General features: G+C 43.7%; 1 protein-coding gene across 3 annotated transcripts in view; it reads left to right on the top strand.

The window, feature by feature from the left end:
• The window catches only part of POLR3A (RNA polymerase III subunit A), an 82,435-nt gene that overhangs the window by 50,783 nt on the left and 18,690 nt on the right, over window positions 1-12,962 (top strand). For all 3 annotated transcript variants that reach the window (XM_053307541.1, XM_053307542.1, XM_053307543.1), the window contains exons 22-23: window positions 4,484-4,570; window positions 8,630-8,712. In XM_053307541.1, the coding sequence (XP_053163516.1) occupies window positions 4,484-4,570; window positions 8,630-8,712 (170 nt within the window). The remainder of the gene's footprint in view (window positions 1-4,483; window positions 4,571-8,629; window positions 8,713-12,962) is intronic.

The following is a 12,962-nucleotide window of genomic DNA, read 5'->3' as shown; positions in this document are numbered from 1 at the left end:
CACAATCTTATCCTCCAGAAAAGCCTCCATTAATTGCATATATCAGTTCACTTGGCGGGCCTTCTTGCATTGGTGCACTAGATACCTCAAGTGTAGGGAAACGTGATCTCAGAGGCCCCCTTGATTTCTTACAGGAGGGTTTAGAAAAGGGTCTGAAAGCAAACATACTAAAAAAGACAAGCAGTGGCACTCTCAGGACTTTTGGCCTCTTAACACCCAACAACAATGCCTTATACAATCTCACCTCAAACATTTCCTCAGGGGAGCTATGCTGCTTTCACTGCCTACCGTACAGTTTCCTGACATGGAATCTACACACCATACTTTGGGCACTTCAAAGCCCCCCATTCGAGCCCATACACTTGATCCTGCTCTGCCTTCTATTCTGTAAACTGGCATTCCTAGTAGCTGTTAACTCTGCCAGAAGGGTGTCTGAGCTTCAGGCTCAATAGGTAAATAAGCACCTATGCATCATTTCCCCGGATTCAGTTAGACTGATTCTTTGTCCCTAAGGTGCCATCTGTATTTCACAAGTCCCAGGACATTATCTTGCCTTCTTTTTGCCCTAAACCTTCACATCTGTTGGAGTGGGCATGGCCCAAGCTAGATGTTCTATGATGCTTAAAGGTCTACATCCAGCATACTGAGCCATGCAGGATTTCAGGTGCCTTATCTGTGTTGTATCTCCCCACTTCCATGGGCCAAAAAGTCTCAAAATCTACCATAGCCAAGTGGATCAAAGACTGCATTTCACTGACAAACAGTACATTGAAGCTACCAATGCCCCTGCATTTCTCGGCTAATTCAACCAGGTCAGCAGCAGCAATGGCAGCCTTTTTACAGACACTCCTATCAGAGTTCTGTAAAGCAGCAACATGGTCATGCCCCTCTACTATTACAAGATGGGTGTTCCGCTGAAGCCACATTCGGTAGAAGAGTGCTACAGCAGGTACGTTCTCATCTGTCGTCCTGGAAGCTTCCCATCCGGGCTCATCAGCTGACATGTCCTATGAGATGTCCTCTTTCTTTCAGCAGCAGAGATAGGGGCATTGGTTACTTACCATGAAGGCTTCTTCCTGGTGCTGGATATGAGGACATCTTAACCCACCTGCTTGGGCTGGCTGGATCTACTGTGGGGACTGTCTTTTTTCTCTATTTGCTATTCCTTAACATTGTTCTCTCAGCTGATATTCTCTGTTATCTTGATTTGGCTGGTGGGGTTATCCTTCCCAAGGCTATTTAAGCTTTCTAAGTTAATTTGCATAGTCCTTCCTCTGGAGCAGCAGGGAAGTATACTCCATATCCAGTAGCAGGAAGGAGCCTTCACGGTAAGTAACCAATGCTCCTTTCTCTTCTAACAAACACAACTGCTTTTTCTAGTGCTGGCAGCTTCTTGTGTGAAAGTTTAACAGAGGTAAAGAACTGTGTGTTTCTCATCTAAGTCAAACCCAAAAACTAACTGCTTGAGATCTTTTCGACCCCTCTAATATGTTATCTTTTGGATGGTGTGTTTTGGATTGCTCTTATTTTAACGTCTAGTAGTTTGAGATGTTGGTCTGCTTTTAATAATTTTGGGAGATGGTAATTTAAGAAATGTAGACACTTCATTTCCTATTGGCAAAAAGAAGGCTAATCTCCTGTCTTCAGAAGTTCTGAATATGATTATTGAATGCATCCAGTTCCCCTTCAGACTACATTCCATGCAAGTGTTTGTGCAACAGAATCAATTTAATTACTACTACACATTTTCTGTTTCAGTCTACCTCACACTTAGCTCCAAGGAACATACAGGAGAACCTCATTATACATTGATTCTATATCTGCAGTTTCACGTATTCAAGCGTGTCTAATTGACACCTGATTTCAATATCCATGGATACGAAATGGTTAAAACCCACATATCCACATATCCACGGTTCCCAGAAGGCCAGAAGTGACCACAATTTGGGGGGGCATTTGGGGTCATCCCTGGATGCCAGGAAACCCACGGAGTATGCTAGGGCACTTTATTTGGCCTGTTTTGGTGTGGGGTTTCGGTGGGTTTTTTTAGTCTGGGAATCTAACCCCCGCATTCCCATAGACTCAATTACTCATTATCTAGTTACCTGTCGTAATCTGTGGGAACCGAACTGCAGTGGATAATGAGTCCACCTGTACTGCTTTGAAGGCAACACACATCCAGATAATATCAGACAATAAAATGTTTCAAGGCCTAACTTTGTCCCTCGAAATCCAGCCCAAGTAAAGATTTGGAAGGTTCTTAGAATTGGATGGATCTGGGTGTTCCACAGCCACGAGATGACTTCCCTTTCTTATGCTTTACAAAATTCTTTCCAGACATAGAACACAAATAGTTCTTGGTTGATCTTGGAGACTATGATGAGATGTATGAAAGGAGGCATACCTAAAATAAGCTTAAAAGGGGAGGGGGTAGTAAAATATCCCTGTCTGGTTGCCTGGAGGCAATTCCTTCTTGCTATTGGTGAGCAGGTGAATGTTGGCTATTTTTAAGCCAGTACAGGTGATAAAATGGACTTTGTAGTAATTCAGATAAAAATTCTGCAGTATTCTCATTGAAGGCTAAATACATAACAAGAGAGTGTATATGAATCTTGCTTTAAAATCTTCAACTGTTAGTAAGCTACTAGCTTTTGGACCATCCATAAGTGGAGTTAGAAGTGCTTGAATATCATACAGTGATTTGCTTATTTTGTTTTATGTTTAAATGCAGTCTGTTGGGAACTAATTTGAACTTGATCTTCTAATTTCTATTGTGCTTTTCTACATAAACTGTACTAAAAGCAATATACAAACATAATTATTAAAATAACCTCAAGAAATAATTGGCTAGTATCCACAGTGACACTCACTGCAACTACTAGAGCCCTCACAAAATTTCCACGTGTTAAGAGACGCTGAGCAACAGCATCTGATACAGGGCAGGGGGAATTCTTTTTTCAGAGAAGGAAACTGATTGAGGAAGAAGAGGAAGGAATATAGAGCGAGAGAAAGAAAAGGGGGAGTCAGAGAGAAGAAGGGGAAAATACTTTTGTGGTTTAAAAATGAAAAGTGGGCCCCATGTTTTAGCTTGTTTTGGGGTAAGTCGCAGATGGGGGGGATTTAAAATTTACTCTCTGTGAACTGAGATGAAGTTTTTAGAGAGAATTAAAATTATTTTACTAGCAAGTACTATCAGATGTTAGTTATCCCTGAGATTTGGCAGTTCTGACGGTCATTTTGTAATCAGCTGGAGAACTGCCAACATAATTTCTTCTCTCACAAAACTTGGCAACTATAGCAAGGTCAACTGTCAATATTTTGTCCCATAGAAAGTTTTCCTTCAAGTCACTGATGTGTGTACTGATTGACTAATGAGCCACGGTAGCTTAATGTGCTACTCCACATGCAGTGAATCTCCTCTGCCAGAATTCAGAAATTTAGTTTTCCCCTGCACCAGCATGAAGCCTACAAATGCCCTATAATCTACTATGAAAAGAACAAAATATTATTTTAAAGTAGGTTGATAGGATCACTGAGAGAGCTGATGGGGTGTCTACCATGAAAAGATCAAGTGTAGTGGCTAAGAGACTGTGAATTCAGACCATCCCAGTTTGAATCTTCCCTCTGCCATGAACTCACTAGGTGGCTTAGGCAAGCCACCCCTTCTCAAATAAACTACTATATAGGGGTAATACTTACCTGTATGCAAGCTGAGCAAAAAGCACTCTCAGCAACAGCTCAACTGCAGTCACTTCTATCTTCCTTCCTTCTTAATACTTACTTTACAGGGTAGATGTAAAGGATTATATCAAGATAATGTATATGAAGAGCTTTTCACACTGAAAAATAGATAATATACACATTATTCTTGTTAGAGTGTGTATGTATTCTTGTTAGTGTGTATAATAGTGAGTTTTGGGGAAAGCACTATATATTATTCTTATTGATGCTTGATTATTTTGTATAGCTGAGCAAAACTGGACGTTGGAAATTAACTGAACATTAATAATATAATGCTGAGATAGAACTGGCCTTCTTTAAAAAGGAATTCATGGCCCATATTGACAATATAAGCAAATTTTTCCTCTGCTTCCTCTGAATTGTGTATGCCTGCTTCCTCTAGGTTCTCAGGTCTTTGAAAGTTAGAGAGAACTGATGAAATGGGAAGTATTCCAGGATGCTCCCTCTTCCCACCTTCCCATTTTTTGTAAGGGAGAGAGAAAGACAAAAAGGTCCCCAAGAAGCCAGTAAGGAGTAGCCAGCTTTATTTCTTCTTGGCAGGGGGTTATTTCAAGACTGCATTTCAGCCCTTTGACCCCCTCAAAGTGGACTACTGTATCAGGAAATGCACTCTTTGAGAGAACCTTTTTGTTCCGTACTACCTTTTTGGTAGTGTAAGATACTGCCAGATGGGTAAGCTAATAGTGCTTATAAGATTAGGCTGCAGAACATGAGGCATAACAAATGTATGTATTTGTTGCAGGAAATTAAGAAGTTCATCACAAGTATGTCTGAAAAGATCAAGAAAACCAGGGACAAGTATGGCATTAATGACAATGGCACAACAGAGGTAATCTGTTTCACAAGGTCTGCAGTAATAACATATCACAAATGTAAAGAGGGATTCTTTGAGTATTTGTAACACACCATATTCTCACATCAAGGATCAGTGCCAGACGTGCAACCACAACTCTTCAGTGTTGCTGAAGGCTTTTCTCCATCTGCTGTTTAGCATGTTTGTTTACTCTGCAGGGTGGTTTGAAAGCTTAATTACTACAATTTCCATGTTTTCAAAGTAACATTTAATAGCATCTTGAATGTCACAGCGGACCTGCTTGAAGTTATTTATAGAACAGTTGCAATTCGAGCATATTCAACACTTTTACTATTGGGGTATTGGGATGGAAGTTGAGCAGTACACTGTCATTTTATGCCCATGTGTGTACCTATAAACATATGGTGATAGCCGCTAACAAGGGGGTTAAACAAATTCATGGAAGCCTAGTTTTGATGAGAGGAGGTCTTGTAGTAGCAAACATGAATTGTCCCCTTTGCTAAGCAGGGTCTGCCTTGGTTTGCATATGAATGGGAGACTACCTGTGTGAACACTGTAAGTTATTCCCTTTAAGGAATGGGGCTGCTCTGGTAATAGCATCTGCATGCTTGCCTGGAGAAGGTTCCAAGTTCCCTCCCTGGCATCTCTAAAATATGGCTGCGAGAGAGTCCTGCCTGCAATCTTGAAGAAACCACTGCCAGTCTGTGCTGCTGCTGCTACTACTACTACTACAACTACATGATTGTATAGACAATAATGAGTTATATGGACCAATGGTTTGACTCGGTATAAGGCAGCGTCCTATGTTCTTATGGCTGTATGCTCCCTTCAGGTTTAGAGGCAGTATTCTTCTCAATACCAGTTGCAGGGAAGTTTTGGTCAGTAACTTCCCCTCTGCCCTTTAGAGTTTAACATTTAGTGCTGAGATCTGAAGATTCCTAGTAGTTATGTATGCACACTTAAAAAATAAAAAATTGAATGCTATCCCCTAATATATCTCCAAAAAATGTATGTAACAGTTTCACTATAACTCTTCTGCATTACACAACACCAAAAAAGGGACCCAAACTGGCCAAGGAACCCTTCTGTGACCACAGACAATTTATGAAAACTATAAATGTGTATGTGTCCTCTTACCTTAGTTTTACATTGAGATCTAGGTTTTCAAAGAATTTGAAGATTTTGTCTAGGACTGGAAGGGAAGAAATTGAGAGAATGTAATAGACTAGGTAGGAAAAGCAAAGGGAGGGTGTATAGTAAAAATAGGTTGTGCTGGATACTGGCATTTTCTAAACCTACAATAGAAAAGTGCAGCAAGGAAGCGATTATATTCTGCATGTATCTTTTTCTGCAAGTTCTCGTCCAGCAGAGCTGGACCAGATTGTTTGGGGTTAACTTTTTTGTGTTTTTGTACTCTGGTCTATGACCGTAATAAAGATTGGATTGGATTGGATTGGATTGGATTTGGGGTTTAACTCAAGCCTGATCTGTTTCAAATCTGTTTCTGGATGTCTAGTGGTGACACATTCAACGAGTTATTTGCAGATAAAATCTCTCTCATTTGGGCTCCAATATTTCTGCAGGGCCAGTTAGGGAGCTGTCCAGCAATCCCTCCTGCAAGATTAGATTGGATCAGTTTCAGTTTGTGACTCCTGAGGATGTGGACAAGCTGCTTGGAGAGGTACAGGCTGCCACCTGTTCTTTGGATCCTTGCCAAACATGGCTGACATCTTGCAGGGAGGTTATTAGAGCTGGCCTAGTTGGTATCATTAGTCTCACTGAGGAAGGGTAGGATGCCACCTTGTTTGAAGGAGGCAGTGGTTAGACCCCTTCTTAAGAAGCCCGCTCTGGATCCCCTAGTGATGGATAATTATAGGCCAGTCTCCGACCTCCCATGGTTGGGTAAGATGATTATGAGGATGGTGGCTGACCAGCTCCAAGCAAGCTTGGAGGAAACTGAATATCTAGACCGATTTCAAACTGGCTTTAGGGTGGGCTGTGGGGTTGAGATGGCCTTGGTTGGCCTGATAGATGACCTTCGCCAGGGAATTGACAGAGGGAGTATGACTCTGCTGGTTCTTTTGGATGTCTCAGTGGCTTTCAGTACCATTGACCACGGTATCCTTCTGGATCACTTGAGGGATTTGGAGATAGGAGGCACTATTTTACAGTGGTTCCGCTCCTATGTCTCGGGTTGATTTCGGATAGTGGTGCTTGAAAGTTGCTTTTCAAAACGGGAGCTACTGTATGGCATCCCCAGGGCTCCATTCTGTCACCAATGCTTTTTAACATCTACATGAAACCAATGGGTGAAATCATCAGGAGATTTGGTGTTGGGTGTTATCAATAAGCTGATGACACCTCAATCTATTTTTCCTTGTCATCAACATCAGAAAATTGCATTAGCCCCTTAAATGCCTGCCCTCAGGCAGTAATGGACTAGATGAGGGATTTAATTAATTAATTAATTAATTAGTATACCGCCCACTACCGAAGTCTCTAGGCAAAAGACAAACCATAAAAGAAACCAAGAATAAAACAGAATAAGAATCTAACAGTTAAAACAAAAACCAGATTAAAATAGCCATAAAAACAGCAACTAACTAAAAAGCTTGTCTGAAGAGATTTGTCTTCAGCTGTTTCCTAACAGGGATGGAGGAGCTCCAATCTCAGCAGGAAGTGCATTCCAGAGTCCCAGGGCAATCACAGAGAAGGTGTGCCTTTGAATCGCCACCAGATGAGCTGGTGGCACCCTCAGATGAACCTCCCCTGAAGATCTTAATAGGTGGCAGGGTTCATACCGAAGAAAGCGTTCTCTTAAATAGCAATAGCAATAGCACTTACATTTATATACCGCTCTATAGCCGGAGCTCTCTAAGCGGTTTACAATGATTTAGCATATTGCCCCCAACATTCTGGGTACTCATTTTACCGACCTTGGAAGGATGGAAGGCTGAGTCAACCTTGAGCCCCTGGTCAGGATCGAACTTGTAACCTTCTGGTTACAGGGCGGCAGTTTTACCACTGCGCCACCAGGGGCTCCTGGTGGATAATAAACTCTACTGTGGATAATAAACTGTGGATAATAAACTGAAGCTGAATTCAAGCAAGATGGAGGTTCTCATTGTTGGAGGTTGTAATTGCAGATTACAATTACAGACGGGATAGAACTTCCTGTTCTGGACGAGGATACACTCTTCCAGAAAGAACAGGTTCATTGCTTGTTAGTGCTCCTGGACCCGGGTCTCACCCTGGTGCCTCAGGGTGAGGCTGTGGCCAGGAACTCTTTTTACCAGCTGCGATTGATTCAACAACTCTGCCCATTCCTTGAGGAGAAGGATCTGAAAACAGTGATACACCATCTGGTAACCTCCAGGTTGGATTACTGCAGTGTGCTCTATGTAGGGCTAGTTTGGTAACTTCAGTTAGTTCAAATTGCAGCAGCCAGATTAGTTTCTGGGGTATCCTGGAGAGACCACATTATGCCAGTCCTTAAATGGTTGCAGTGGCTGCCGATATGTTTCCGGGCAAATTACAAAGTGTTGGTTACTACTTTTAAAGCCCTGAATGACTTAGGTCAGGGTTACCTGAGAGAGCGCCAGTGCTACCAGTTCATCTGGCAGCAACCTGGGATTGGGCCTTCTAAGTTGTTGCCCCTGGGTTGTGGAACACACTCCCTGTGGATATAAGTGGATTATCTTCCTTGGAGGCCTTCAGAAGAACCTTAAAGACCCATCTTTTTAACCTGTCTTATCTATCTAGTTTTTTATTTGTATTTGGTTTAAATTTGTTTAAGTTTATTTTGTTTTATGATGTGTTTTTTTTATTTTGATGTAAACCACCCTGAATCACTTTAGGAAGGGCAGTATATTAAATAAATAAATAGCTGCTTTCCACATGGTTTTAAATTCTTTGATATAATCATGTTTATAATGACTAAAAACTTGGAGGAATGGTTAGACTCCCAGCACAACAAATTGCAGCATCAAATTGGGCATGAACATAGTTTACTCTACACCAATGGTTGTCAAGACTATCAAAGCAATATCTAACAGTTCTTGTTCTGTGTTTCAGCCTCGTGTGTTATATCAGTTAGACCGGATTACTCCAACACAGCTTGAGAAATTTCTGGAGACCTGTAGAGAGAAGTATATGAGGTATGAACCTTTTTTCTCCATCCCCCCCCCCCCCCAAGTATGCATACACTTGCAGGGGAAGAGTTTAGAACTGATTCAGCCAACTCTTGTTTATATAAAGAATAAATTTATAAATTATAAACAAATTTTTAAACTTTCCCCAAACCCCCATAGTAGGGTCCTATGAGTTTTTTTAGGGGAAAGGTTAAACATTTTCTAAAAATCACCCACTTGCCCATTTATTTTGTGGGTTGGGTGGTAGGTAGAACCCATCATGCCATACTACCCAACCCACTCTGGTGTCCCTAGGACCTACACATGGGGAACAATTGGGTGTTTCGAGTTCCCCATCGTTCCCTGTTGTCAAAATAAGTGGAGAGTATGAATTGTGCAACCCTTCCTTGAAAAACACTGCAGAACAGAAGCACACAGTCCCTCTCAACACAGAACACCTCATTTTGCCAAACACACAGTCCAGAAATGGCCAAAAAAAGAATAATCAACTCAGAGTCCACTGCCAGCCATAGTGTCTGTGCTGCAGTATCATCATTGGCACCAGTTGTGCTCTCACACACAATTATGACTCCTAGCATTGTAAGAGCTGCCACAGAAGCACCCTTAGCAGCCAGCAAGCATAGCCATAAGGTCAGCTCGAACTAAGTCTTTAGCCACATTTTGACTGACTATACCTTGCAATGCAGGTTTCAGAGCAGACCAGAGCAGTGAGTGAAGTACAAGTTAGTCTTAAGGGCAGACATGGAGCTCATCACAGCAATCTTCAAGAAATATTACACTGAGAGCTGTCTCTGTCTATTTCTCACCACAGCACCATCTCACAGACCAAACCACAACTCAAGGATGGCAGGCAGGCACTCAAAGGCAGGTTCTGCCTTTATCAATCAAAGATCCAGCAAAACCAGATAGTTAAGAACAAGCAATAGCACAGCAAGCATATTGAAAACCACAAAATCAAACCTTCCTTGCTTCCATCCTGCCTGCCATAGAGACAGGAGGACAGAGCAGTAATGGCCTGATGGACCAATGGTCAGAAACAAAGCTTATACTCTTACCATGAGAAGTCTTTTTTTCTTTTCTCCATTGTGCATCCCTGCCTGACTGTGTCTGTATATCACCATGGTCTCATGTTGGTGCTGGGCCCCAGCTGACAGCCTGAAATATGGGTCAGGGCACCAGTCCATCTTCGGCCGTGGTGGTGGCATGCGTGCATTTGTCAGCAGCACTAACAGGTAGATTATGACACATCTGGGTTTGTGGTTAGTTGGGGGGGAGGGGGGAGCTGCCAGTGGTGTTGCAGTGGGAGGGGGTGACCATGAGTCACTTACACTCCATGGCCAGCTCTGGATAGCCCAGCAGGCCTTCAGGAAGACCAGCGACTCTACCATGTCAGCATCCATATGTGTGCAATGGGGTGTCACCACACCTCCAGCCATGGAGAACACCCTCTCAATCTGGACGCTGGTTGGTGGGCACAAGAGGAACCGTCTGGCAACCATTGCCAAGTTGGCCAAACTTGGCAATGTGCTACCCAAAACTGCCTCGCTCCATCTCCTGGCCTGCCACCGGCTTCTGCAAGTACTGCCTCACACTCTGCTCAGCACTGCTGCCGGGCTCAATAGGTTCCTCCCATACCCCTGGCAAGGCACCAAGGAATCCCTCCACAAACCACTGGGTGGAACTTGGAGGCGGAACCACCAGCACACCTGGCCCTACCAGAGACACCATGCTGCTGGACTGGGAAGTGGTGGTGATGCTGCTTCTAGGGGTTAACTGTGCACTAGTGGTAGGTGCACCAGCATCCTCCTCGTTGTACCCCAGCCTCCTCTCCTCTGCTTGCCTAACCTCTGCAACCAGAAGGTCCCTCCACCTGGGCAGCTGGTAAAAGGTGACCGCTTTGCCCTTCATCCTAGGGTCACATAGAAAGGCCAAAACATGTGCTGCTGATGCACCCAAGGGTGTGCTGAGCCAATCCACCACTCCAGTCCTCAGTTGACCTGCCAAGGGGACTGCTTTCCCAGTGGTCGGTGTGGTCTGGACCTCACCCATCATCTTCTCGAGAAGAGCAGCGAGCAAAGTCTGGCTCAGCATTGCTGTCTCAGCACACAAGCTGTTCATGGCAAAAAAAAGAATGGCTTGAGTGCCAAGACAACTATGGAAAAGAGTGCCCAGTCCTGGATGAATAGGTCGCACACTTCCAAGCTGCACCTCCTTGCCAGGGCATCAATGGGTACCTCTTTCTCCTGGAGGTGCCAGAGCAAGAGAAAGGTGGAGTTCCACTGGGTCAGAACATCCTGAGGGATCAAATATTCAGGTAGGCTCAGCTCAAGCTGAGCATCCTTGAGCATCCGCCTACCCTTTTTGCTCTGGTGGAAGAAAGCTGATACTTTGCGACAGCTTTCCACAAGAGTAGTTGGGCAGCAGCAGGATGGAGCCCAAGGCCTACAGCGGGGATGTCTCATTTGGCTAAAGCCCCAGAAAGTCCAAGTGCATCCTGCACAAACAGGTTCAGAGTGTACGCCATGGACCGAAACTGACCCTGTTCGGCTGCCTTAGTTATGTTGGCAGCATTGTTAGTGACCATGAACCCTCATCTAAGGTTTGGCTGCCCAGACAACCATCCCTCCCACCTGGCGATCCATGACCACTGACAGCTCATCTGCGCCTTGTTGCATGGGAGAGGTTGGCCACACCAAAAGCAGATGTCCCTTGGCTCTGCTGCCCTCACCAATGTGCCATGAGGTACAGCAGCGTGCCTCCAAAAGGGACTGGTCCACAGATCAGTAGTGAAGTGCACGCAGGTATCAGGCACTGCTGCACGCAGCAGTCCTGACATAAACTCCCTGCATGCCTGGTACAGGAAGGGCACCACCCACCTGCTGAATGTGGTGTATGAGGGGATGTTGTAATCGGTGGCCAGCAGCTGGGGGAAGCCAGTGTTCTCCACCACCTGGAATGGCTGGTTGTCCAAAGCGATCATCTCCTCAATGGCTTGGATGATGAGATGAGATTCTGGGTTACCCGACAGCTTGCCCACCAACTGCACTCACCGTTCAGGTAACTTCCCCTGCTTGGGAGCAGGACCAGGTGCCTTGCTGCTGGCTGAAGACACACCAGGCCTTGTATGATTAAATGGATGCGAAACTTAAATAAAACAATTGATATGCAAAATTGGGAATACCAGTGGAAAGTGAATATCAAATTTACAGCAAATAGTCTTTTAAGAGAAAACTGGTACAAGGTGTATTTCCGCTGGTATATAACTCGCATGACAATCAGTAAGATGGACAGTAAATATCCAGGAAATTGTTGGAAATGTAAGCAGCATCCCGGGACATTTTACCACATGTGGTGGACCTGCACAAAAGCACAACAATCCTGGGGCGGTGGGGGATCCACTATAAGATGCAGCAAATTCTAAAGATAAATTCTCCTTATTCACCCAAACTCTTTCTGTTAAACATGATGAAATCCAGTATACCTACTAAATATACGGAGCTATCCTTGTACATGATTACTGCTGCTAGGATTCTTTATGCTGCTAATTGGTGATTACAGATAATTCCAACCTTAGATGATTGGCTATTAAAATTATGGGAATATGCTTCGATGGCTAAAGTGACAGCTTATCTGTGGAACAGCTCATTAGAAACATTTGTAACAGCTTGGGAAACTTTTTAAAACTTTAACATAGTACAAGGTTTGCATCCACATCCTAGGCTTGGCTTTTTCTAACGTGGAAGATTGACTTATTACTTGTACTGGTTTGTAACTTTTGTTATAGAGCAGAGCTGGAAGAAGGGTTGCGGGGGACCTATGGATGATTATTGTATCAAGTTGTATATAATTGCTATATCTGTAAGCTTGAGACATGACCATGTAATCATTTATTTTTTTTAATGTTTAAATAAAAAAATTAAAATAAAATAAATCACATATTTATTACTGGCTGACATCCTGACTAAAACGGTGCTTGTGCTTCTGCTTCTAGGGCAGGCCTGCTCAACTTGGAACCTCCAGCTGTTTTTGGACTACAGTTCCCATAATCACCTGCCACAGTGGCCAATCACAAGGGATTGTGGGAGCCGTAAGCCAACATCTGCAGGAGGGCTGAAGTTGAGCAGTCCTGTTCTAGGGGCTGCAGGGGCACGAAAGGATCCCTCACACAGCCTCCCCTGTGTGAGTGCAGTTGCACATGAGCCTTTAGATTCTAGAATGCTCTCTGCGATCCAGAAGGGATCTTCAAGCTCCAAAAC

The sequence above is a fragment of the Hemicordylus capensis genome, chromosome 3 (genome assembly GCF_027244095.1).
Source record: "Hemicordylus capensis ecotype Gifberg chromosome 3, rHemCap1.1.pri, whole genome shotgun sequence".
Lineage (NCBI taxonomy): Eukaryota > Metazoa > Chordata > Lepidosauria > Squamata > Cordylidae > Hemicordylus > Hemicordylus capensis.
The sequence above is the reverse complement of the archived record's forward strand: the minus strand, read 5'-3'. Positions and strand labels throughout refer to the sequence as shown.